Source organism: Aegilops tauschii, chromosome 2 (assembly GCF_002575655.3).
Source record: "Aegilops tauschii subsp. strangulata cultivar AL8/78 chromosome 2, Aet v6.0, whole genome shotgun sequence".
Lineage (NCBI taxonomy): Eukaryota > Viridiplantae > Streptophyta > Magnoliopsida > Poales > Poaceae > Aegilops > Aegilops tauschii.
Genome location: NC_053036.3, coordinates 537460160 through 537486485, shown reverse-complemented (window position 1 = coordinate 537486485; position 26326 = coordinate 537460160). Strand labels below are relative to the sequence as shown.

The 26326-nt window shown below is 49.8% G+C and overlaps 4 protein-coding genes across 4 annotated transcripts; 2 read left to right on the top strand and 2 right to left on the bottom strand.

The window, feature by feature from the left end:
* Positions 1 to 202: 202 nt before the first annotated feature.
* LOC109780589 (cytochrome P450 99A2-like) lies at positions 203 to 2353 on the top strand. The gene is made up of 2 exons (XM_020339166.4): positions 203 to 1215; positions 1559 to 2353. The coding sequence occupies exons 1-2, from the start codon at positions 310 to 312 to the stop codon at positions 2183 to 2185; spliced, it is 1533 nt and encodes a 510-aa protein (XP_020194755.1). The 5' UTR covers positions 203 to 309; the 3' UTR covers positions 2186 to 2353.
* A 4642-nt stretch (positions 2354 to 6995) lies between these two features.
* On the bottom strand, positions 6996 to 9500 carry LOC109780600 (pentatricopeptide repeat-containing protein At1g79490, mitochondrial). The gene has a single exon (XM_020339182.4). It carries the CDS (start codon positions 9471 to 9473, stop codon positions 7143 to 7145), a length of 2331 nt encoding a protein of 776 aa, XP_020194771.1. The 5' UTR covers positions 9474 to 9500; the 3' UTR covers positions 6996 to 7142.
* A 114-nt stretch (positions 9501 to 9614) lies between these two features.
* Positions 9615 to 10950, top strand: LOC109780601 (uncharacterized). Its single transcript, XM_020339183.4, has 3 exons — positions 9615 to 9745; positions 10335 to 10439; positions 10543 to 10950. Exons 2-3 carry the CDS (start codon positions 10343 to 10345, stop codon positions 10767 to 10769), a joined length of 324 nt encoding a protein of 107 aa, XP_020194772.1. The 5' UTR covers positions 9615 to 9745; positions 10335 to 10342; the 3' UTR covers positions 10770 to 10950.
* Positions 10951 to 14793: 3843 nt separating this feature from the next.
* Positions 14794 to 17075, bottom strand: LOC109780599 (zinc transporter 3). The gene is made up of 3 exons (XM_020339181.4): positions 16364 to 17075; positions 15667 to 15816; positions 14794 to 15232 (listed from the first exon to the last, which is right to left on the bottom strand). The coding sequence occupies exons 1-3, from the start codon at positions 16997 to 16999 to the stop codon at positions 14927 to 14929; spliced, it is 1092 nt and encodes a 363-aa protein (XP_020194770.1). The 5' UTR covers positions 17000 to 17075; the 3' UTR covers positions 14794 to 14926.
* Between the last annotated feature and the right edge of the window lie 9251 nt (positions 17076 to 26326).

The following is a 26326-nucleotide window of genomic DNA, read 5'->3' as shown; positions in this document are numbered from 1 at the left end:
TACTATAATTTTCGTGTACACAGCTAGTACACATGAGAATAGTGGTTTAAGGTGAATATTTTTTTTGGCGAACCAGCCCACCATTATTTAAGTTAGTATTTTTAAAATTTACATGCTCTCCGCGATGTTCCCTCGGTGGAAAGCACCTGATGACTTCGTCAACCCATGCAAACCTGCCGTATCCCGAGAAGAACAGACAACGAGTGGTAACCAAATCTTTCCCCTCCCTTTTCCCTATAAAAGGCACTTCCTGCTAGCTAGTAGCTCTTCACCCCAAGCAAAGCTTCAAATTTGATCAAGCCATCACTCATGGAGCTAAGCGCAGCCACCCTCCTCTTCCTATCCTTCGTCTCACTGACGATTCTCGTGTCTTTGCTTAGCCGCAAAAAGACAGCAAGTTCCAAGGGGCGGAAGCCTCCCGGCCCACGGTGTCTCCCCTTCATCGGAAGCCTCCTCCACCTCCGGACAGCGACGCCGCAGGTCGCTCTCCGGGACCTGGCCAAGAAGCACGGCCCGGTGATGTACCTGCGGCTGGGCCAGGTGGACGCCGTGGTGATCTCCTCGCCGGCGGCAGCGCAGGAGGTGCTCCGGGACAGCTCCCTCAACTTCGCGTCAAGGCCCACAATTCTGGCCGCGGAGATCGTGGGCTACGGGAGCGCCGACATAGCCTTCGCGCCGTACGGCGCGTACTGGAGGACGCTGCGCAAGCTCTGCATGGTGGAGCTCCTGAGCGCGCGAAAGGTGAGGCAGTTCGCGCCCATCAGGGACAGCGAGACCATGTCCCTCGTCAGGGATGTCCGCGCCGCCGCCGCCGCCGGTGGAGGCGGCCAGCCCGTCAATATGAGGAAGCTGCTCGTGTCGTGCACGAACACGATCACCGCAAGGGCAACGTTTGGCGACGGCTGCGACGCCGAGCTCCAAGAGCAGTTTCTGGCTGCGATGAATGTGCTGCTCACATTAACCGGGGGATTCTGCGTCGGGGACCTCTTCCCTTCGCTGTGGTTTGTGGACGTGGTCACTGGGCTGAGACGCTCGCTCTGGGGAGCGCGCCGGCAGTTCGACGCCATCTTTGACAAGATCATCGCCATCTGCGAGGCGCGGCGAGCGGAGAAAAATACCGGAGACAATGAGCTTCTGAGCGTCATGCTTAGGATCAAGGATGAGGGGCAGCTTGAGTTCCCCATCGGCATCACAAACATCAAGGCAATAACAGTGGTAAGTGCTCCAAGGGCGTCTGCTCTCTGAATAGTTTTTGAAAGAATTAGGACTTAGGACCACCGTTAACAAATGACTTTGTGCATGTTATGGAATTATTATTTCACGGATGGAGGAAATCAGGGGGAGGGGGTGGTGCTAAATGATCTTTGTACGTGAAGGTGGTTAAGTTGAAATTAAGGGGAGGGATTTATTTACATTTACGAGAAACATACATAGTATAGGAGAAAATAGGATCATAAAAATTTCATCTTCGAAAGAAAGCAGGGGGATAATCTTCCATCCTACAAAGAAAGTTATATTGTTGCAGCCGGATTAATCCCACACTATAAATTTGCTATAGGACTTGTTCACAGCAGGGACGGAGACGACGTCGTCAATCCTGGAGTGGATCATGTCGGAGCTCATGAGGAACCCGGAGGTGATGGTGAAGGCTCAGGCGGAGGTGCGACAAACATTGGACAACAAGAGTCTAGAAGACCATGAGGTCCACATGGAAAAACTGCGCTACATGAAGATGGTGATCAAGGAGGGTCTGAGGCTGCACCCGGCGGCACCACTCCTGCTCCCCCGTGTCTGCCGGGAGACTTGCAACGTCAGTGGGTTTGAGATCGTGGAGGGCTCCAGGGTCATGGTCAATGCGTGGGGGATAGCGAGGAACCCCGAGTATTGGCATGACGCAGACGAGTTCAAGCCAGAGAGGTTTGAGGACATTACCGTGGATTACAGCGGTACACAATTCGAGTACTTGCCGTTCGGGAGTGGGCGGAGGATGTGCCCTGGCAGTACTTTTGGGTTGGCCACGCTGGAGCTCATCTTGGCTCGGCTTCTGTACTTCTTCGATTGGAGCCTCCCAGCCGGAATGCGTCCGGATGAGCTTGACATGGACATGACCGTCGGTGCAACACTAAGAAGAAGGAACCCACTTCACCTAGTAGCGACGCCGTATAATTTTCCGATGAAAATTTGAGGCTCGCCGATTTGTAATCATGTTTATGATGGTGGGTTAACTTTCACTAGGTTCTCTTTATCGTTAACTCATGGTCGTCATATTTAGTGGGGTCAATATCATGATCTCATTTGTATCCTGTAACGATTTCTTATGATCAATAAAACCTAAAGGATTGTTCTACAAAAATTGATAAATTAATAGTTCGGCGAGTAACTACATTTAGAATAAAATTTACGCGTCCTTATTCACTTGCAATGAGGGGAGTAGAGCTGGAATTAAAAATCTCGAAATTCATGAGCTAAACGAGCAGCCCGTGACATGGTTCAGCTCGAATCAAACTTGTTGAGTAACGGGTTGAATTTTAATCTAAGCTTGTTAAAAGAACAAGTTTAATGAGCGAAGCTAACAAGTTACTCATTAAACTTTTTCAGATCGTTGATAAAAAGATATACTTTCTTCGTCCCAAAATAAGTGTCATTAATTTAACACAACTTTGTACTAAATAAAAGACACTTATCTTGAAAGAGAGTGTGCCAATATTATTGTTATTAAATCAACTTTGTACTAAATCAGAGACACTTATCTTGAAAGAGAGTGTGCCAATACTATTGTTATTAAATCAACTTTATACTAAATCAGAGACACTTATCTTTATCTTGAAACAGAGTGTGCCAATATTGTTGTCATCTGTGATGTGCACCAAGTATCTCTTTTAGTGTAAATGGTCTGGCTAGCTCAGTCAACGGAGACTTAATTAGTCTCAGTTGGCTAACATCAGTGCATAAATTTGTAGCTTAGAATTTTCCATTAAGCCAGTATACTTCTCATTTTATGTAATTAATCGATTACCTGTATCCCTTTTTTAGGCAAATCACTACTTGTATCTTCTTTTTAACACAGTACAGACGCAAGTCGCTCACATACACACGCATACACTCACCCCTATGAATGTATACATGCACACACCCTACCCCTATGAGCACCTCCGAAAGACTAAGCCGGCATATCATCTTAAAACTTACGAAGTCACCTCCTCTCACTAAATGCACATCGCCGGAAATCTTAAAATAAATTCAGGAATAAATGCGAGCATCAGGACTTGAATCCTGATGGGCTGGGGATACCACATTTCCTCTAACCATCCAACCACAGGTTTTGATTCGCTTGAGAAAAAACATCTAATAAGCCAAATAATAGGGATGTTTGACAGAATACAAATAATATCTGGTACATTAATAAGCCAAATATGGCGCCCGATGGGTAACGAAGCAGAGGCTCTAGCAACCGCTACATGGGCCTGCAATCGGCCCATTTCCCCCTTCGTTCACATCGCTTATCACATACTTTCTCCGTCCGGAAATACTTGTCCGGGAAATGGATGTATGAAGATGTTATGACCGGCATAGGGGCTTAGCCCAGTGGGTTATGGCCCAAGTATCTTAATTAGGGGTTTAGCCCAATTATCTTATCGTATTAGGATCGTTTGCTTAGGAGTCAAGTAAACCTCTCTATATAAGGAGAGGAGATGTATCAATCTAATCAAGCAAGAAGCAATCAATATTTGCTCGGCTTCCCTTAGGGAGCCGGGAGACCTAAACCCTAGCCGCCTCTTGCGTCCGCCGCCGTCGCACCAGCCGCAAGGACGGCGCCCAGCCGCCGGCCGCCGCGCAATCTCCTCCGACCTCCTCCCTCCTTCCCTTACAGGCTACGCCCTAGACCGGGTAGAACCCTAATTTCTACCAATTTGGTATCCGGAGACTCGGGCTCGATCATGTCTTCGTCAACGCCAACGCCGCTGCCAATCATCACCACCGCACCGCTGACCACCGCCGGTTCCCCACCGCCGCCGGCCACGGTCATCGTCACCACCGCTGGTTCCCCCACGCCGCCGGCCCCGATCACCTCCGCTGCGCCGACAACCGCCGTTTTCACGCCGGAAGAAGCCACCAGCATCTTGCGGGATCTCGTGACGGCCGTCCGGGGCATCCATCTGTACCTGGCCGGGCCGCCCGCACCTCCGCTGGCTGCGACTACCGCCGCCTACGGCCACCCCGCGCTGCCGTGGCCGTCCCAGGGCACGCCTGTAATGGGCGGGCCACCGTTGCCGCCGTTCCAGGCGGGGCACCCCAGCAGGCCGCCTCCGCCGCTGCTGCACCTGCCCTGGTACTCGGTACCTGCGGCGATCGCCGGGGCCCATCCGTCGTTCCAGCCGCCGGCCGTTCCAGTGCCGTCCTGGCCGTAGTGGCCCGCGCCGGTTCTCGCGGCGCCATCCACGCCCGCCCCAGCGCCGCAGTGGCCGCACTGGCCCGCGCCGGACCAGCTCCCGCCGCCGCCGCCTAGCTCCGAACTAGGCCAATCCACACTGGGAGGCCTCCTGATCCAGCAGGTCCAGTTTCCGCCGTCACCGTCCCAGATCCCGGCCTGGCTAACCGGGGCGTCCCCGCCGCCAGTTTACACGGAGGCCGGGGACCCACCGGTACCCACGCTGCAGTCTGGGGCCTCGTCCGGCTCCGCGGGGGCCTATGACGGTCTCCCCACCGTTGACCGGGCGCCGTCATCATCACTGCTCTGCACCGCCGAGCCGGTCGGCCATGGCGCGCCGACCCAGACGCCGCCACGGTTCGCCAAGATCGACTTCGCCACTTATGACGGCACGGAGGACCCACTTAACTGGCTCAACCAGTGTGAGCAGTTTTTCCGTGGACAGCGCACGCTCACGTCGGAGCACACTTGGCTGGCATCCTACCACCTCCACGATGCAGCCCAGACCTGGTACTACGCCCTCGAGCAGGACGAGGGAAGCATGCCCCCTTGGGAGCGCTTCCGCGAGCTCTGCCTCCTTCGTTTTGGGCCCCGATCTGCGGGAGCCGCCTGGCGGAGCTAGGCTGCCTTCCCTTCACCTCCACGGTTCAGGACTTCGCCGACCGTTTCCAGGCCCTGGCATGCCACGCGTCAGGCGTGACGGCGCAGCAGCAGGCCGACCTCTTTGTCGGTGGACTTCCGGATCACATCCGCGTGGACGTGGAGCTTCAGGGACCCCAAGATATCCAGACGGCCATGTACTACGCCCACGCGTTCGAGCGCCGCGCGGTGGCCGTCCAACAGGAGTCACCGTCCCGGGCCACTGGGTCGCTACCCTGGCCAGATTCCGCTCCGGGTCGGCCTGTTCAGGCTCCCGCGGCACCCCTCGCCGCGACCGCGGCGCGCCCGTTCCGCCGGCTCACCTCGGTCGAGCTACTCGAGCGTCGCCGTCAAGGGTTGTGCTTCAACTGCGATGAGCCCTACACGCCCGGCCACGCCTGCCCGCGACTCTTCTACCTGGAGGTTGCAGACTACATTCCGGAGGACGCCGTCGCCGCCGACCTTGCCGCCCCAGCTGTCGTGAAGGTGTTTGACGCTGGTTGATCACCTCGAGGAGTTCGGCAAGCGCTTCCCCACCTTACAGCTCGAGGACGAGCTATTTGTGCAGGCGGGGAGAAGTGTTATGACCGGCATAGGGGCTTAGCCCAGTGGGTTATGGCCCAAGTATCTTAATTAGGGGCTTAGCCCAATTATCTTATCGTATTAGGATCGTTTGCTTAGGAGTCAAGTAAACCTCTTATATATCTATATAAGGAGAGGAGATGTATCAATCTAATCAAGTAAGAAGCAATCAATATTTGCTCGGCTCCCCTTAGGGAGCCGGGAGACCTAAACCCTAGCCGCCTCTTGCGTCCGCCGCCGTCGCACCAGCCGCAAGGACGGCGCCCAGCCGCCGGCCGCCACGCAATCTCCTCCGACCTCCTCCCTCCTTCCCTTACAGGCTACGCCCTAGACCGGGTAGAACCCTAGTTTCTACCAGAAGATGTATTTTAGTTCTAGATACATCCATTTGTATCCATTTCCACGACAAGTATTTCCGGACGGAGGGAGTAGTACTCTATCTCTTTTTTTGTTGTTGCAAATTTGGACTTGTATTAATTAAGTGCAGTATATGATTGTGCTTAATTTGGCCTAATGTATTGCTGTACCCTGCATATATGTTTGTGACGTACACTGGAATGGATTTTCTGAGACAGTAACAATGCAGTATGTAACATCTGTTCATATAAATAGGATGCTTATTAATTTGGCCTAATGTATTGTTGTACCCTGCATATATGTTATTGAAGTACACTGGAATGGATTTTCTGAGACAGTAACAATGCAGTATGTAACATCTGTTCATATAAATAGGATGCTTATTAATTTGGCCCAATGTATTGTTGTACCCTGCATATATGTTATTGAAGTACACTGGAATGGATTTTCTGAGACAGTAACAATGCAGTATGTAACATCTGTTCTTCATATAAATAAGATAAAAATCCGGAGAGCAGCGTTTTCGCTCCCAGGCTCAGGGAGTGAAAAAAATCATTAAAAATACTAAATAAATTTAAAAAATTCTGTTTTTTTTGTGTGGGGAAAGACGACTGAGTGCCTGATGTCCATGCCAAATTTCAAAGCATTTGAATGTTTGAGTAGCTCTCAGCAAAAAAAGAGGCAAATTTGAGATCTATGAAAAAGTTCACTGTTTGTGCAGACCCGATATTTTTTTTTTGCTGAGAGCTACTAAGATGTCCAAATGATTTGAAATTTGGAACGCACCTCACACACTCAATCATCTTACATGCCAAAAAAATTCAGATTTTATTGAATTTTTCTAGTATTTTTTTGAATTTACTGTTCACTGGATGTAGATGAGTCCGGGCACAAAATTGGATATTCGAAAAATCCTCAACTATATGCCGCAAATAAGTGCAACACGTCACTCTTTGCAACAGGAGCCGTGCATTTGCATTATCTCTCCTTTCTTCAAAAATTATGGTACCACAAACCATTTGAAATTTAGCATTATTGTACACGTACAAACAGAGAGACGAGTGAACGTTCTCATGCTTTGGCAAAAAGCTATAGTAGTATACATAATGCTTACGGTTTGCACACACTGGCACCATCACCGTGACATGCCAAGGGACCTGGGAAGGGCCAGAGACCGGGCCTCTGGCGCCGAGCTTGGGAACATAACGTTCAGCTTGTGCATCAGGACATCGGACTTCGATGGTATCTCGTTGAGCAGGAACTGCTGCACGATCGGCTTCTTGAACCACTCGAGCACCGAGTCCCCGGGCGCGCGCAGGACAACCTTGCTCACCTCAAATGGCGACTCCAGCGAAGCGAGCACCTGGGCCACCACCATCTTGAGCGTCGGCCCTGTCACCAGCTTGATGCGCCGTGGCACGACCCCGTAGTAGAGCATCCGCTTCCTGAACCGGTGCAGCGTGTGCACTGTCGAGACGAGCGCCGCTCCCACTGACAGGTTCCGGATGTCCAGGGACCAGGCGATGTGCTGGTCGAATACGATGGCCTTGGGGAACAACTTGTTCTCATAAGCGACCTTCCAGATGCATCGTGCACGGTTCATCTGCCCCATGAGCACCAGGTAGTTGAGGAGCACGTTCACAAAGTACCTCGCCGCACTCTCCTCATTCTCATAGTCAATGCCTTGGAAGAACTCCCGGACAAAGGAGAGCACGGGCTTCTTCCTTTGCTCTGGCCCGGTGAACAACCCGCACATGAAGTCGTGCGCCTTGTGCCTGCTCACGCTCAGGATGTTCATGATCGCCCGTTCGCTGTCCTCATCCTGGCACCGCACCAAATGTGCGAGGATTGAAGTGTAGAGTATCATGTCCACCTTTGCCGCTGCACCGACATACGTCTCGAGCAGTGGCCGTGCCGAGTCATACAGCCCCATCTTCATGCAAGACTCAAAGAGCTGCCTTATGATGAAATTGTTGGTTCGTATCCCGGCAGAACCCATGAACCGCAGCCACCGGAGAGCAAGCTCCGTCGACCCATCTTTGATGTAAATCATCAACAGGTCGCTCGCGGTCACTTCAATGGGGAACCCTGATGCCTTCATCTCAAGCAGCACCTTTGCAGCCAAATCAAGCAGCTTCTTATTCGCCAGCATGGTCAGTAATGCTGTAAATGTGCTCAGCCCTGGCCTTGTCCCTGCATTTGCCATCGAGTGGTACATCCTCATTGCTACATTCACATTCCCCGCTGAAGCATGCATTTCGACCAAACAAGCATATGTGGCAGGAGTAGGGAAGAAGCCAGACTTCTCCATATCACCAAACAGCTTCGCAGCGACATCCAGCCTCCCTGACCGTGCATTTGCCTCGACTACCATGGTGTACAACCCAAAGCTTGGTCGTAGCCCTCCTCGCCGCATCTCCTCCCAAAGCTCCATCCCTGCATCCAGCTTCCCAGCCTTCACAAGCCCCTCCACCATGGTGGTGCTCACAGCCGTGCTCACCCTGTGCCCCACTGCCACCATCTCCCTGTACATCCCCATCGCAGCGTCAAGCCTCCCTGATTTGGACAGCACATCGACCATAGTGCTGTACACCCCCGGCGAGGCAGGCCCGACGCCATCCCTCTGTCTCATTTCATCAAACAGCTTGCGTGATGCGTCGATCCTTCCAGCACGTGCAAGCGCCGGCACAGCAAGCTCGTAAGTGCCCTTGTCGAGCTCGCAGCCCGCCACAGACATTTCATCGAGCACCTCGAAGGCCTTGAAGGCGAGCCCCCTCGCGAGCAGCAGCGAGAGGAGGGCATTGCAGGTGGACGTCTGGAGGCCATGAAAGCCGGCGTCTCGGAGGCGCTTGAAGCAGTAGAACGCGGGCTCGAGGAGGCCGTGGGTGGAGAGCGCGGAGACGACGGCGTTGAGGGTCTTGGGGAAAGAGGCCGGTTCCGGGTGCAAGAGGGCGTCGTCGAAGAGCGACATGAGGTCGGAGGAGTGGGTGGCCGGCGACAGACGCGCGGCCACGATGGAGGACAGATCGTCGGAGGGGACGAACCAGGGCTGGTGGCGGGCCCAGCCGACGAGCGAGAGGAGCGGGGTGGGGTCGGAGGCGGGGAGGGAGTTGGCGGCGAGGAGGAGGAGTGCGGGGTCGGGCTGGGAGGGGAGCGCGGAGAGCGCGGCGGAGAGGGACGGCCCCGAGCGGTTGCGGAGCGCGAGCGCGGCGAGGCGGGCCGCCGCGGCGGGGCGCGGGAGCGGGTGGGCGGAGGAGCCGGAAAGGATGGTGGGGTCGGCGCCCGGCACCGCGGGGCGCGCCCCGGGCGCGGACGAGAGGACCTCCCCCGTCTCGTCCAGGTAGTCGACCGTGTCTATCCATTCGACGCCCGGCGGAGGCTCGGCCGAGAGCCGGCGCGGCGCCAGCAACAGGGGCAGCGCCGCCGCGCGGCGGCGGAGGTGGGGGAGCCTGGCGCGGAGGAGCATATCTGCGTGGTCACTCTCAGCTCTTCTCGGCTGTTCAGAAGTAGTTGAAGAGCCTGTGACGGCCCACGGCCCAAACGTCAACTAGCATGGGGATACACGGCCCAAATATCGAGCCCAAAAGGCATCATCCCCCTCCTCCCGTGGCTTATTCGCTGCTACTCCTCCTACCTCCCTTCGTCTTCCTCTGCCTCGGAACCAGATCGCCCCCTCCGCCAACCCCCCTCCAGATCGGTGGGAAGGAGCGCCCTGTTTGCTTCGCTGCACCAGATCAAGTAAGCTCCATGCCCTGTCTGTGTGTAATTTGGTATTTTTTGGCGAGCTCGCCGAGCCCTAGCTCCTCCACCGAGATGGAATTAGGAATTGTTTTCTAGGTTGATTGATTCGAGTCCTTGATTAGATGACTGGAAGTAGTAGTAGTCCTCCGTAGGCTGCTAAATTTTGGTAGCTTCAACCTTTGGGAAGGGATTGAAGAGCTTTTCTGTGGTTTAACCATGTGGTTTGACGCTCGATTTCGTTCAGTAATCGCTCTCTCCGTGCCTATGAATCAGTACGGCCGTGGGTAGTGGGCGTTTATCCTGTCATATCTGCGATGTGCTCTGGGAGGAGTGGACTGTAGAAGCAGATAAGTATGGGGTCTCAGATGCAGCACTCTGAAAAGTTTGGGTGGAGAGGTAGGTCAGGTCAGATTGGGTAGCGAAATCACAGTTGTGGCTGTCATATGAGCTGTGTTTGCTTGTCTAAGATGTTTACTGTGCACATTTAATATCTGCAACCATGCTAGTTCTGTCTAGCTTATAACTGTGCATTGAGCTCACGATGCATGCTTATCTTGCCTTTTTATCAACGTTCTGTTCCCATCAGGAGAAGCAATGTCGGCAGTAATCACAAAGTTCGCCGTCACATCTATGGTGATGTGGATGGCCCCAGTTGCAATCATGTATGGGTTTATCTACCAGATATTTCCAGGTTTGATTGATGCTCCTTGTACATTATGTTATACTACCTGATATTTTGTATGGTACTGAAGCACATGCATTCATATGGAAATGATGTTTTCCTCCTTGGTCAGGTGTCGGTCAGCTTTCCCCCTCGGCGCAAACCATGGCCAGTGGATTCCTTGCTGTCATCTCGGTCAATCTGGTGATCGGCTTTTACATATACATGGCCATGAAGGAGACTCCCCATCAAGAGCCCCAGCCTGATCCAACCTTTCTGGCAAACGCCAAAGCAAGCATTAACCAGCCAACTTCTTCTCAAGTGAGTGATGATTCCCATGGGAAGGGGAAGGTGGAGTAGGCCGTAGCGTAACTTGAGTGGGGTTTTATGTCCATGATACACATGCTATCCAGAGTCAGTTGGGTTATGTAGTCACTGAAAACTTTCAGAGTTATGGAACCTATATGAAGATGAATCTTTTGTACCCATTATCAGTAGATACTGTGTTCAACCTATTTAATTTTGTTATGATGTTGAGAAAGACTCCTGATCATAAATTCACGTCCTATACCTTCACTAATTCTGTCAGATCTTCTTTAGCACGTAAGTTAATCATATCTATCTTTACCAATTTGTTTTTTTCAGTATGCCATATTTGATAGAAAACATTGAGTCTCCTTTTGTCCTTTAGTTTGATTTAGTCCTTAATTTTTTTGAGAAATATGGGAACTATATTAAAATGAATCTTATGTATACCAGTTATCACTTATCAGCAGACAATGTATTCGGCTTGTTGATTTTGTTATGATTTAGAAAGAGTATTCTGATCATAATTCAGTCCCTACCTTTAATTTTTTTTTTTCAGATTTTTCTTTAGCACATAATTTAAGCATATCTATCTTTATCAACTTGGTTGGTTTGTATGTCATAATACTATTATTTGATTAAAAAACATTGACTCTATTTGGAATAGTTACTTTTCAGTTTAAACTGTTGTTAGTTATTTAATTTCACCAAGAAGTGATTGCGAACAATCATTGGAGCTGGATAGAAGGATAACATAAGTCTTTGTTTCACTACGAGTAAATAATCAATAAATTTTGTGTTGTGAAATAGAATAGGTTCTTTATGTGCTGTAGTTGACTTCATGAAGGACGTGAATCTTTTGGGAAGCTTTAGTTCAACATCTGAGTGAAAGAACTCAAATAAGTAGCAGTCTTGTGTGTAAAACATTGCCATTTTGATGGTTGCCCTTACCTTGAAATTAGCCAACATATGAGTGAAAGAACTCAAATAAGTAGCAGTCTTGTGTGTAAAACATTGTCATGGTCCTGGTTACCCTTACCTTGAAATTAGCCTGCAGAAAAAAGTGAAAATCAAAGATGTTAGCCACTTAGCCTTTTGTTGCTGTGGAACACTTTATTTGTTTTTCCTCTGTGTCATTTGTTTGCTTCCTTCAGAATCTTTGCTTACTTTAGCTTATGGTAAAATAACATGTTGTTAGGACTAGAATATCAGTTTTCAAATTCGTTACTTTGTACTTTCTCCCTGAAAATTTCAATTAACGATAGATGTTGGATATATTGTTTTGATTAGTTTTGGAAGAAAATTATCAGTGTTGTTTCATACGTGTAATGTCTCATACTCATGTTGCTATCAGGGAACCGTTTAATTTGAACTTAATATTATAATCATGTCTTATTCTTCATCCCCTTCTGTGAGTATATTTTGACATGTTGATTTGGAATTCTCTTTTTTGAACAAGTTGTACCTTCCTGGTATCATATTCTAAAAATGGAACCAGAAAAAGGCAAAGTAGATTTTGAGAACTATGGAGCTATATGAAGATGAAACTTATGTACCAGTTATCACTTATAAGAAGATATTGTATTTGGCTTGTTAACTTCGTTATGATGTTTAGAAAGAGTATTCTGATATAATTCAGGCCCTACCTTTACTAATACTGTCAGCTTTTTCTTTAGCAAGTAATTTAAGCAGATCTATCTTTATCAACTTGGTTTGTTCGTATGTCAAACATTGACTCTCTTTGGACTAGTTACTTTTGAGTTAAATTTTTGTTAGTTATTTAATTTAACCAAGTAATTGGGAACAATCAGTGAAGCTGGATAGAAGGAGAAAATGCATCTTGGTTTCACTGTGAATAAATAATCAATAAATTTTGTGTCGTGAAACAGAATAGGTTATTTATATGCTGTCCTTGACTCCATCATGAATCTTTTGGGAAGCTTTCTCACAGAAGCATATATGAGTGAAAGAACTCAAAGAAGAGCAGTCTTGTGTGTAAGTGTGTTACATATGGTTTTCTCACAGGAGCATATATAACTGTGGATAAATCATGTAGCCCTCTTAATTTTTGAAAATTTACATCTTTTCTGAAGGGTTGAATCTCTCCTGTCCGTCTTTTTTTAAGGGTTTTGAACTATCAATCTAAACAAACTAGTTCTTATTTGTTCCTTTTGGCTATTGGAAAAAGAGTAAAATGCATAGGCGGTCCTAATTCTTTTGCAGAAATGTCGAATGGGTCCTAAATCTATGAAAATGCACATCGCAGTCCGAAATCTTTCATAAGTGGTTCATTGGCGGTCCTATTGACCTCTGACCCTCTTGACCGGCTGGCGTGGCCCTTTGACCACCGCCATGTAGGCAGTATATTTTGCACAAAACCCCCCTGCGAAGATGTATCCTCTAATGTCATGGACAACCGGCCTCCTCCGTGCTGTTAGGCTGCCACCGCCATCTCTCCTGCCCGCTCCTCTTCCCCCCGTGTTCAACGACCACCTTCTCCAGCAGCTCGACGCATCTCCTTGCGCCGCCCACATCAGCGCCGGGAAGTAGTCCCCGACGCCCTCTTCGTCTCTCGACAGCCTCTTAGATCAGACACCCGGTAGATCACGTCTTTCACTGAACCGGTAAAACGCCCTGCTCATGTCCACCGCGGCGGCGATAGATGCTCCCCTCGTTGCAAGCACCTGCAGTAGCCGGCACTGCGGTGCGTACCAAACTCTAGGGCATACCCCGACGTTCCGAGGTGTCGTGCCGCCGGCCAGGTGTGTGTGCCGAGGACCCATGCCACGCCACGTGTGCCATCCCGCCAGCCATGGGCGCATGTGCGAGACCCCGAAGCCGACGCAGATCGATCAAGCTAGAAGGCGTGTAAGCTGCGACGTACGTACGTGAGCTAGCTCCCTGAAAATCCATCCACCTGCCTGCCTGCTTAAAGCCAGCTTTGGTGACCTTGGTCACTAGGTTCATGTCGCGCCGCACCACGTAGCTAGCTAGCGATGTTATTGCCGAGGGAACTTGAGCACGCACCACGCAGTGAAGCTGCAGGCGGGCTCGTCTGTCTGGTCTCGGGTGTACACCAGTACACGCACACAGCCTCGCGCACCTCCTGCCAGCCATCGCTGTGACTGAACTCACCGGCACGCGAGTCCTCAATTTGGCGGTCGCTCGCCGTGGTGGCTTGCCTCGCCGGAGACGATGAATGAGGAGGCCGTGGTGGGAGGTTCCTGAAGGAGCAGAGCTCGAATAGGGAGGAACAGGGTCTCGAGAATGGTCGGCGTGACCCAGTCCCAGTGACCGAGCTGTTGTGTGCTCGGCCACCGTGCACGCAGCGGCCATGGCACGGCGGGAGCGGTGCTAGCAGCTGGGCGCTCGAGCAGTGGCCCCCGAGGACGACGGGCCCACTACCTCGGCAGCCGACACTAATTGCTCCTGCGTAAACTGGGCGAGTGCGCCATGCACGCACATCAACTTGGCAGAGCGCGGGGATCCGGCCGAGGAGCCGGAGGGAGAGGCGCCGTGCCAAGTCCCTGTCGTCTTCGCGTTTCTTCTTTCAGAACCCGAGGTAGAGAAGGCCGGCGATGGGAACAAGCGGGAGCAGCGCTGCGAGTTCCATGCATTTTGATTGGTTTACTGCAGTGCCGAGTTGCATCAAGAGGGCCATGAACTTAGAAGATATGACTTCGCAGGGGGTTTTGTGCAAAATAGTGCTTACATGGAAGTGGTCAAAGCGCCACACCAGTCGGTCAACAGGGTCGAGGTCAATAGGACCTCCCATGAACCACTTACAAAAGATTTAGGACTGCGATGTGCATTTTCATAGATTTGGGACTTACTTGACATTTTCGCAAAAGAATTAGGACCGCGCATGTATTTTACTCTTGGAAAAATACGCATGCAGATTCATTGTTAGTGTGAGAGACTCAGCTGATCGAAATTTAGAAAGTCCGAAACCTACTGTATAACTGATCACTTATACGGCTTCAAAGTTAGGTCTGACATCAACTCATCACACAGTCTCATACTATGACATGCAAAGAGAATATCCAAGAGTATGTTGTTTTGAGAGACAAAAAATTAATGGATGAATATGGTTAATTTTTCACCAAGGGTGTATTATTTTGGGGAAATGGAGAACTCCTGGATGAATACAATGCATACTTCAACTTTAGCAGGAAATACAAGTGCAAATTTGGCAATTGCTTTGAAGATCTCTATGCCCATATGGCAAGCATGGACATCATCCCTGCACCTAGGAAAAGTGCAAGATATGTCATCAGCTGAAGCTTTGTATTTGTCTGTAGCTTTGGGTTATTGAAATCTGTTGCTAGAAGGTCCACCAGGGACATGTAGATCAAAATCCCTGCCGAGGCTGAGTTGAAGACTCCCTCAATAATGAAGGCAGTAGAGCTATGCACATTATAGCTAGATGAAATCGCAATCCCTAGCACGATGCCCACGGGTGCGGTCAGGGAGAAAAACGTTGCCATGATGATGGTTGCCCTCACCTTGAAATTAGCCTGCAGTGAAAAGTGGAAATCAAAGATGTTAGCTACTTAGCCTTTTGTTGCTCTGGACCACTTTATAAAGTTGGTTCTTTATCCTCTGTGTCATTTGTTTGCTTTCTTCAGAATCTTTGCTTACATTAGCTTATGTCTTTAGGACTGGAATATCAGTTCTCTAACTAGCAACTTCCTATTTTCTCCCTGAAAAGTTCAATTATCAATAGCTGTTGTATATAGTGTGTTGATTGTTTTTAGAAGAAAATCATCAGTATGTGTTCATCTGATTTAAACTTAATATTGTAATTATCCTTTATTTTTTTCCTCCCCTTCTGTGAGTGTATATATATATCCTGACATGTTGATTTATAATTGTCTTTTTACCTTGGTGGTATCATATTAAAAATGGAGGCAGGAAAACAAGTTAGATTCTTATCAGTGCAAGCAGGTACCTGTACAATGCAACCACCCAAGCCTATGCCTTCAAAGAATTGATGGAAGCTGAGGGCACCGACCAGAGGCTTGATGGTGGATGGCCTCACAGATGCTCCTAATGACACGCCAATTATCACTGAATGCACCAGGATTCCCAGCTCTAGAACCTGCATGATGAAACTTTATGGTTATTTAACACGGGACTGGTTGGTTCTTCAAAATATCTACCAACTTGGCAAACAGTTTGCGGAGGAACTGGATTCTTTATTGAAGAGGAAAAGTTTGTCCTAAAGGAGTAAACCGCGAACTGCCAGACCTTTCGAATAGGTATTGATCTACTCATTCCCATCCCCTGTTTATTTGTGTTTCTTTATGGAAAGGTTTTGAGAGAGATGCCAAATTGACCTTGGAGAATTATTTAACCTGCCACTATGCCTTTTGGTTCTGCTCTGAAATTGTTCTGTGTAGATATTAGTTTGGTCAGATGAGATATTTTGGAACATTATGTGCTGACGTAGTTCACCTTTCCACTACGTCATCTTTATTCATGTTCATGAAAAGCTAATATATTTGAGTATATTTGAAGTTGCTTCTTTCATGCTCCCATCATTTTAAGATTCACTATTTTTCTGGTATACGGGAAGTTATGGAACTAACCTCCAATTACTGTTGCCAGGAAGTCCTATGTGCTTTGGAGTGGCTGCTCTTACTTACCTGAGATACCACCCTGTGCCGGATTGTGTCAGCTATTGCCGCCTCCTCCGGTGAGCTGACAACAATTGCGTCACCATGTGAATGGCCATGCGCGTGCACATGTGGATGATTGGCCCTCCCTTCCTCGTCTCCGGCGTGTTCGGGTATGTCGATGTTGTCAAGTGGGCGTGCCTTGCTGAAGTGAGACCGGCGGTAGTACCCAGCAGCCAGCGAGTCTATCACCATTGTGGCCATGGCTGCAGACATGGCCACAAGTCCCGCAAAAGGGAAGCCGTTTCTGTCCCCGCCGCCTTTGTGGATGCACGGGGAGGTGAGCCCGTCGAATGCCGCTGGCAGGATGTGCACCATGCCGGTGGCAAGGATGACACCGGCCGCGAACGCCTTGACCGCGAAGAAGATGTCGCCGTCGGGGCGCAGCGCGGCCATGGAGCGGCCGAGCACCGGCACCAGCACGCCAGCCGCCCCGGCGGTCAGGATGGACGCGATGGCGACCAGCTTCAGCTTCGTCGCGCCCTGCTTGTCCGCCCCGTCCGTGGCGGTCGTGCACTCGCACCCGCCGCTGGCCGCCGCGGCCTGGTGCACGAACAGGAGGAGCCATGGGAGAAGCGCTTGCAAGGTGTGCTTGGTAGCCCACATGGTGGTGTGACTCTGCTGAATTGCTGATGGTTACGCTTGAATGTGATATGTGCTGCAGGGAGATAGAGCAAGAGCCAACGCCGGGTACTTTAATATAGGAGGCGCTGGGGTGAGGAGAGTTGCTGTCCTTTGTCCAGGTGGGGTCTGGTGCTCCCGGGGGCTGCACATCGTGTGTGCCATGTGTCACTAACCTCGGTGCAAAGGGTCGTTGATGCGTGATACTTTTTTTTTTTGCGGGGGGTTGATGCGTGATACTTTAATGACATGGTATCCGGAAACTGGATTCTCTGCACTTTCGGGAGATGTTTCCATCCAGGATCCACGGCCGAAATTGAAACTTGTTTTCATCCATGGTCACCAGCCGTCGGCTCGGGTCGGCTGCCGTATCGCCTTGCTGGCATGCCTCGTCGCCGATCACTGGATGGACGAAGGCGGATAGGGGGCCTGATTCTGAATTTCGCCCTGCAAAATCCAGCGTGGGTACGTGTATAGGGAGGGCAGGAAGGTGTGCTTGGCCGATGGCGGCTGAGGATGATGCGCTTTCTGGTCGGTTTTAGTGCAGTGTTGACACAATGTCGTCATCGGCCAAGTTAGGCTTTTCAGGAGTCTGCTTGCTCATGTTTTCGGTGGTGCGGGTTCGGCCAGATTGATTGACCATCGAGAGGCCTTGGGCGACCGGTGCGAGGTAAAAAGGTGTGCAAGCTGTCAAAGCTGGCTGACATATTCCTGCCGCACATGAATGGAACCCGAATCGGACGGCCGAGATCACACGACATCCGTCCTTAGCCAATGGAGGCGTTGGCGATGGAATGATCCAGTGTTCCCTGTACGAAGGGGCCAAAATGCACGCCATGTATCGCATGTTCGCTGGGCTCTTTTCGCTGCAGTTGGTTTTTCTTGGGTCACAATCATCATGGACGTGAGATAGTTCCACTGACCTTGGCGCACGGCCAGGGCCTTCTCCTCCCAAATCCCAATCCAAAGTTGATAAGATCGATAGTAGAAAGAATCTCTCTCTGTGTGTCTGTCTAGCTAGGGAGGAATCTTTGTACCGTGGGTGCACAGTGCACACCAAACGTGAGCCATCGAACCCCGGCAGGAAAACGGGGAAAAGGAAGGCAGAGCTAGGAGATGATGCGCCAGCAACCCTGGACCAACAGGGATGCTGTAGCTAGTGCGTCGGCCATCACCCCGTCATTGTGCGGAACAAGATGCGCAGATGCATGCACCTCCCCTCAGCTTTTAGGCCTATCCTGCTCCGGCAACAGTATTGTTCACCGCAACTATTGCTTACGAATTCATTCTGAAGATCGGTTGGAGACGGCTATGAAGTGGTCTCGCGACGATATGGGGTGATGGGATCGATCACGGGAAGCATTCCTGCCTTGTATACATGGATGATTTGCCAACGGTAGAGCCCACGGCCTGATTTTTTTTTTTGCGAAAAGATCTGATCTATTATAAAGATTCATTAGAAGTACAGGACACCTCAGACATAATAAAAATTACATCGAAGTCCATGGACCACCGAACGATCATTGCCGTCATTAGAACGAGCCGTCGACGTGCTGTTGTCGTCGCACCCATACCGGAGTCGGCTTGACCTTTGTCGATGGCAGCTGGGAAGTCTTTGTGCACGTGCCCACTAGCGTCCCGGAGCCGTAATCGTTGATGTTGAACCCATGAACCGATCTGAAGATATGACACCAAATATCGTCGTTGCGTACGCACGGAGAGAAACCCTAACCTTGCCGCTCCGAGGAGAGGTGGCAGGAATCTATGCCGGAGAGCTCCGTCTAGTCCGTCCCAGCAGACGAACTCGAGGATGATCGAAATCCGGAAGACTAGCTTGAAGAAGAAGCGCCGCCCCTGCAAAAACTAAAACCTTTCCTGCAAAAAAAAAAACCCTATCTACTAGCTGGAGACAAAGCACCAGAAATCCTCTGACCGCCACCGGCCGCCAGAGCGGCAAGCGGAGAGGAGGCGAATCCACGGGCTCGCCGGTAAAGATCAAGGTGAGGGAGGCTTTCTCTAGTCGCCTTGCGAGAAGAAAAAAAAAAAGCAAAACAAATCTTTCCGGGGGCCCTTTTGCCTTGCATGCATGTACACATCGGTCCCGAAAACCATGGGGCCTCCAATGGCGCGGGGCGTTCGTGGAAAGCAAAAGCAATCAGAGCCGATAGGATCTCTTTTTCCTGATAATACGAATCTCTCTACAGGCCGGTCCTGTTTCGAGCGGCGAAAGGGGAGGGGAGAAGGCGACGCGACATAGACGAGCAGGCAGCGATCGGCAGCTGCAGAAGCACCACGCACGCAACGCACGCATGCGGCGGAGTGGAGCTGTGGATCGGTCGAGGAGCCAATAATGCTCGCAGTGATCGTGCCGGGATGCATGATTGTTGGTGAACCTGACTTGCTGGCCCCACGACTGCTCGTGCTCACATGAAGCAGATTCTTCTTTTTAGTGGTGGCATGTAGCAGATTCATGAGCCAAAAGGAAATGCAATAAGCAACTTCTCGTGTGTGTATTCCTCGAAAAATAAAATTGATTGTCAGGATTCCCACGGGATAACTGAGGGTCTCAGGCAGCGCGTGTAGTGGGGGGCGTCTATGTCTCCGGAGCAATTGGCCTAGGGTTTGGTTTGGAGATGCCTTTTTAAACCGAACCCTAGGCCAACTCCAACGCACTATCCCATCTGGTCAGAGTGTGTTTGTTAGGGCAGCTCCAACGCAGGGACCCAAACGGACACGGATTTTGTTCGTTTTTTGTCTTTTTAGGTCGGCTGTGTACATCATATATATGATAGCACACTTGACAACTCAAAATATATGGCAGTAAGATTCCCTCCCAAAATGAAATGTTTCACTTCCACTTGAAATGCTAGTTGATTATGTGAAGTTCAACACTAAAGCATGCAAACTCCAAACAATGAAAATAAATAATAATCGGACGACGACATACGACAATAGATCCTGATTGCCTATAAAAAAATAACTTAGTACATATTAAATGAACTTGCGCAATAATTCATAAATTAAGTTACGAGCATTACTTTTTAAAATAACCCTCTGTCCTTTCCATCAATTTTCCTGTAATTTGCCGATTTTTTTTGTTCGAAAAAATGCACAACGAGTTACATCATCTGTGTTTGAATATGCAAGAATAGAAACAATAAATAAGCATATTGATTAAATTGTACAATTAGGGAGTTAAACTTACTGGACATTGTGCCTCCTGCTGCCGTGCACGTGGTTGAGAAATAATCCAATTGGATGTGAATCACTAACCGAAATTGGCAAATCGCAGCAATTTGCTCCCAATTGTATTACCTTTAAATTTTAGAACCCTAACCATACAATTAGGATAACAGAAATTATATAAAATTGAGATGCCTACTGATAGTTGAGGATAGTTGAGGGAGTCAGAGAGATCCACAATTAGTACCAAGTGCAGGGCGTCGTACCTTTGTTTACTTCCAAAATCAAAAATCAAAATTCCAGAAAGCTACGAGCGGGAGAGGCCGGGATGATAGAGTCTGGCGGTTGGATGGTGTGGCGACTGGGCGGACTGGCGACTGGCCGTCTGGCCGAGCGGCGGAGGGAGTTTAGGGTTTAGGGCGACGCCGTGACCAGATGAGACAGACCAGAAAGGCTAGAAGCCGAACAGGCGAGCAGTCGTAGAGAGATACGAGTAAACAGAGATCGATTAATTGATCGGCAGCTAATTAGCTAGCTAGCCAGGCCTAGGTCTGGGTATGCGCACGTGCCGGATGGGCATTGACCGCTGTTGCCTACGTCTACGTGGGCTGCACTGCCTCCCTGCTTAATCGCTGGGCTGGCCGGTGTCCAGCTCAAAAAATTACCGGTGTCCAGCCCATAAATATGGACCTCATATAGCGTAAGCACGAGAATTACCCGGTTTGTCTCAAAAAAAAAAAAACGAGAATTACCCGGTGTCCTGTGACACCGGGAGGGCTAACGTAGGTCCGCCCCTGCTAGCGGACATGAGGCGGACAAACACGGCTGGTGGATGTACCCAACGCGCAAAACATGCAGCGGACAAGCGAGGAGGCGAAATCAGGCGACGAATCAAAGAAAGACGGCGGCGAGGGCGCGGCGGCCAAGCCGAAGGCAGAGGGCGGAAAGGGCAGGGACGCAGGCAACACGGTGGCCATGGGAGGAGGCAGGAGCTCGAGGGGCACCACGCGGCGGGCAGATCTGACGAGGAGGAGGCCGGAATCGAGGCGGGGGCACGCCATGGAAGGAGGCCGGAGCTCGAGGGGCACGGGAATGGGTGCGGTGGGGTGGATCTGGCGAGGAGGAGGCCGGAGTGGAGGTGGGGCACGCCATGGGAGGCGAGGAAAGCTTCGGGCAGCACATCCATGGTGGTTGGTACCTGCGGGAGAAGAGGAGAGAGATTTTGAGAGAGAGAGAGAGACAGGAGAAAGATAGAGGGAAGGGAGAGTGGGAAGGAAGAGGAAGGGGAGATGGCTGGCGGCGTGGTCAACGGCCAAGGTCCGGCGGCGGGGATGGGTTGCATCGGCAAAAGTCGATGGGAGCGGCGCGCTGGTCACTGATATGCGGGACCGGCACGGATACGAGCGGACGAGAGCAGTCGATGGGAGCGTCCGCTTTTGTCCGTCCAAGACCCATTCATGGCCCATATTTGCGCTCAGTTTGGGTCGGAGCGGATAGCAGACGGACAGCAGGCGGACATGCGTGTCCGTTTGGGTCGCCCCATTGGGCCAACTTTTTTGTCCGGATGACCCAAATGAACGAAATGGGTCGCCCCATTGGAGTTGCTCTTATGATCCAAACGGACAGACGATACAGCCCAACGCGCGGATGCATCCGCATAATTTGTTCGTTTCGCATCCGGCTTGTCACATTTTCAAAGCAAACTTGCTCCTGATTTACATCCAGAAGGACAAGGAACGGACGTGCATGCACCCGCTTCTCGTACGCCTCGGCAACGCGCGAGCGGCCCCACCTGTCAGCCTCCCAGCCGCGTGGGACCTCGTCCTTTTTAATGTGGAAGCCATGGACCAGCCAGTCCACACACTCACTCCCAGCGACGCATGCCTCCCCGAAACCCAATATGGCCAAAACCCTAGCCACCGGCCGCTGGGATCTCCAGCTCCTCTCCTCCACCTCAACCTCACCGTCGACCATGGGGTGGCATTGGATCAACGGTCGCAAGGGGAAGCACGACCACAAGGTCGGGTTCTCCAGCCGTCGCGGCCGCTCCACCCCTCCACCCCCTCCGCCTCCTTCGCCGTTCACCATGGCGCCGCCGGCCGCGAACCCTCGCAACCGGCCGTACGTGAAGGCCTACCTCTGCAAGCGGTGCTGGGAGACGGGGACGCCGCTATCGTGGAGAGACGTCCACCTCCTCAACTACGGATGATGAGTTGTGATGTGACTACGGTGATGACGAGGAGGAGGCCGTACTACTTGTCATGTGCTAGAATGATGATGAGTTATTATATATATGACTACGGATGATGAGTTGTTATATCATTGGGGTGAAAGAAACACGGATTAGATTAAATTAGATGGATCCAAGTGAGCAAGTTGAATTAGTAGGACGATATGATGTTGGGAAGGCACACATTTGACACTTGAGTGCCTTCCCAACATCTTCATTTCATTGCTACTGTATAAAAATTATATTATGGTATATAAATACAAAAAAATGAATTACACACTAATAGTTATGGCACGGGGCAAAAACATGCGCAGCAGTAGCGCGGGTCCAATCCCATGCTACTGCTAACACCATTAGCAGTAGCGTGGTCAGTCCCACGCTATTGCTAAAACTTAGCTGTAGCGCCCTAGCAGTAGCGCGGGACTCCATACTACTGCTAGCCCTTAACCCCGCGCTACTACTAGGGTTTTTCCTAATAGTGTAAGAATGATTATGCATAAGATGGACCAACTTATATGTCTTAAGATGTATTAGTATAAGAAGACTTTAAAGGAAAAAGATGTAGTACAATAGTGAGTACAATAAGGTGATTTAAGGGGGCGAGGCGGTTTGTCTCCCGGTAGCACATGCTCCCGCATGAAGAGTAATGTAAATGTTTTCAAAAAATTCTGAAATATTCAGTAGATGTTCGTGTTATTGTCGCAAGCATGCTTGACAATTTTCATGCGAAACAGAGCAGCAGTTTTTCGTCAGTAAAAAGACAAATTTTGGGTAACATTTGGTGTTAAATTTTCTTTTCACATGCCAAAATGCTTGACTTTTTTGCCTAAAAATTCGTTTTTTCTACATTTCAAAAATAATTTACGCGTGCAGGAGCGCGTGCACCTGGGAGCCAAATTGGATTTCCGGATTTGAGCATACTACAAGGATTTAAATATAATATTATTGCTGAGTTGAAGGTGAAAGAAGAGAAGCGGGTTGTAAATTAGTAGAGGCTTCAAGAAAATCATGAGAGAAGAAGGTGGGTCAAGCAGTGATAAAGTAGTAAATATCTGTAGCTAATTAGAGCATCTACAACTCGACCTCTTAAACTCGCCTCATATGCTCGGGTGGGCCGACCGGTCACGATTTTTTGACTCAGACGGGCCTCTCAAACGTCCCTCAAACGCCCGGGCTGACCGGCACCCCCAATATCCAGCACAAATATGGGCGGATATGGGGGCGCCCGGGCGCGTCCAGGCACACCCGCCACATTGGATGACGGCGTGGCCCCACATGGAAACGCCCGGAAACCCAGCGGTTCGACGGACGCCACGTCCGTCGCTGCGGTGTGAACGTCGCGTGGTGCCGCTCCAGCTCGCCGCCCAAGACGACATCCGGCTATTTAAGCCGGCCGGCGTCCCGCAACCCTAACCCAACCCCTCCCGCCTCTCCGTGCCGCCATTCCGAGCCCATCCACCTCCTCCCTCTCCTGCTCTGTCCACGCTCCGGCACTCCGCCCTGGTCTGGAGCATGATCACGTACTATGCCATGCTGACGCCGGAGCGCCGCTACGAGATCCAACAGCAGATCCGGGCGAGGAAAGCCGCGCGCGCCGCCCACATCGCTGTCGGGTACCTCCGGACTCACCGAAGCCGGTGGAGGAGCAACCGGGGAAGAGGAGGGGGAGGATATGGCTCCGATGCAGGTGGAGGAGGCAGAGGAGGCGAAGGAGCTGGACCAGCAGGTGCCGGCCTTCAACATGGAGCAGGCGGAGTCGGAGTTGGCCGTCGCCCAGTCCGACGAGATGGCCGAGCAGCAGGCCATCCTGGAGTCCATCCAGGATGAGGCCTATGTGGAGTCCAACTGGGCGTTCCTCCGGCGGCAGCAGGCGGAGACCGACACGCTCTTCGACGAGCTCGACGCTGAGATAGAGGCGGAGGAGGCCGGAGCGGAGCAGCCAGAGGAGCCGGAGCTGCAGCTGTCGCCCACGCTGCCGGAGACGGGCACGGAGATCGTGGTGATCTCCGACGAGGAGTAGCTATGATCGACGTAGTATGTAGGTTCTATTTCCTTTTGCATGTCTTTGTACGGATATAAGAATCGAGTATGAGATGTCCGGATGCAACAAACGAAATTTGAGGTGTGCCCGGTCACTGCCCGCGAATGCGCCAGGGCGCGTCCGCGGGCGTTTTCGGGTCCGGATTTGCCATGTGTGGCTGCAGATGCTCTTACTTCCTCTGTTTCTTTAGTGCCCATAAAAATATTTAGAAGTCAAACTTCCTAAACTTTGACTACATCATCTATAATATTAAATAAGTATCATTAGATGCATTGTTAAACATGTATTTGTGTTAGGCTACTCATAGTGGGGAGTAACATATACTAGTATCATGCATATGATAGTAGTATATGATACTACCTTCATAGTGCATAGTATCATAAAGTATCATAGATTACCATATTTATTGCCATGCATGACACAAAGTAGCATAGCATTTAACATGATACGGTATCTACCTATGTTAATATAACCCTCTCTCTCTTATTTCATTGTATGCCACATAAGCATGTTTGCTAGTCCCAAGTGCATGTTACCGGTTATGTTACCCCCACTATGGCTAGCCTTATACTCCTCGTCGGAGACAGACACGCTCTTCGACGAGCTCGACGCTGAGATAGAGGCGGAGGAGGGCGGAGCGGAGCAGTCGGAGGAGCCGGAGCTGCAGCTGTCGCCCGCGGGAGTATATATTTATTTGGTACTATTTTTGTTGATACTTTCCTCTCTAAACTTGCTCAAATAAACAATGTTAAATAAAATAATGCGCACTACATTAGGAATCGAGGGAGTATTATTTGAGTTGCCTTTCAAATTAGCCATGCTCTAAAAAGGGCAGACAATCTAGACGTATAGCCAGCAGAGGTAATCAACAAACCTACTGCCTCCTTTCCTTAATCTTGGCAATAACTATCACCTTATCAATAGCTGGCTAACCCTTTTCTCGTAGAGTACGCAAGTTAAACGTAACAGGCTAAGTTTGTTGCATATATCTAAAAGAGGTAATTACACCACTGGTGCTTGAACTTGCCACGAATGTGCACTTTAGTGCCTGAACTTGAAAAATACATTGAACTGGTTCCATAACTTGGCATGGACGTGCAAATACGGTTCACATCTTATATGTATACGTCCACGGTCCTGACGAGGCACCCCAAGTGTCCTGGTTTATGTGAGAAAAAACCTGGAATTGTTTTCTCCTTACATAAAAGACCTCGGTGAGAAACAAGTATATATTCACACGCTTGTGGTGAGGGATCGAACCTGTTAACTGTACCTTCATGTGGGAGTGGCTAACCAGCAGACATGGTGAAATTTGTTGTCATAAACAAATTCCAGCAGGTTGAACAACATAAACAAATTAATTTATTCGATCAAAAATAGTGCCGGGTCAATTATTTGAACCTGCACCCTAATACTATATAGTGGCCACGAATACCACTCCAACCAAGAACATGTAATTTTACAAAGAATAAATTTCTCTTTATATAACATAATGCGCTCGTGTGGGTAAAATGGACCATTTTCAACATTTCAGTTTTTTCCCGTTTTTGTAAAACTATGTAAATTATAATTGTGTGTTATAAGTGATATATATATAATTAAATTAAAGTAAATTAAAAATTCATATGATTTAATAAAATATCTCCACAAATAATTTTAAAAATAAAAATATTAAATATTAAATGAAATTAATTTTACAATTTTTAAAAGTGCTCACATTTTTAATGAAATATTAAAGTAATTTAAGAAAGTTTTGTATATTTAAATAGATTCCCATATAATTCTAAACATTTCCACGTTATAAATAAAATGTATGTAGTACATTAAAGTGTTCATACTTTAAGAAAAAAAAGTGTTG

What these genes read in the sequence shown, in the direction of transcription:
- LOC109780589 (XM_020339166.4), top strand. Translation starts at nt 310, where the DNA reads ATGGAGCTAAGCGCAGCCACCCTCCTCTTCCTATCCTTCGTCTCACTG. An exon ending in ACATCAAGGCAATAACAGTG is followed by an intron (nt 1,216 to 1,558) that starts GTAAGTGCTCCA and finishes AATTTGCTATAG; the next exon opens with GACTTGTTCACAGCAGGGAC.
- LOC109780600 (XM_020339182.4), bottom strand. Translation starts at nt 9,473, where the DNA reads ATGCTCCTCCGCGCCAGGCTCCCCCACCTCCGCCGCCGCGCGGCGGCG.
- LOC109780601 (XM_020339183.4), top strand. Translation starts at nt 10,343, where the DNA reads ATGTCGGCAGTAATCACAAAGTTCGCCGTCACATCTATGGTGATGTGG. An exon ending in TATCTACCAGATATTTCCAG is followed by an intron (nt 10,440 to 10,542) that starts GTTTGATTGATG and finishes CTCCTTGGTCAG; the next exon opens with GTGTCGGTCAGCTTTCCCCC.
- LOC109780599 (XM_020339181.4), bottom strand. Translation starts at nt 16,999, where the DNA reads ATGTGGGCTACCAAGCACACCTTGCAAGCGCTTCTCCCATGGCTCCTC. An exon ending in GGCACAGGGTGGTATCTCAG is followed by an intron (nt 15,817 to 16,363) that starts GTAAGTAAGAGC and finishes TTCATCATGCAG; the next exon opens with GTTCTAGAGCTGGGAATCCT. An exon ending in TGGGTGGTTGCATTGTACAG is followed by an intron (nt 15,233 to 15,666) that starts GTACCTGCTTGC and finishes TTTTCACTGCAG; the next exon opens with GCTAATTTCAAGGTGAGGGC.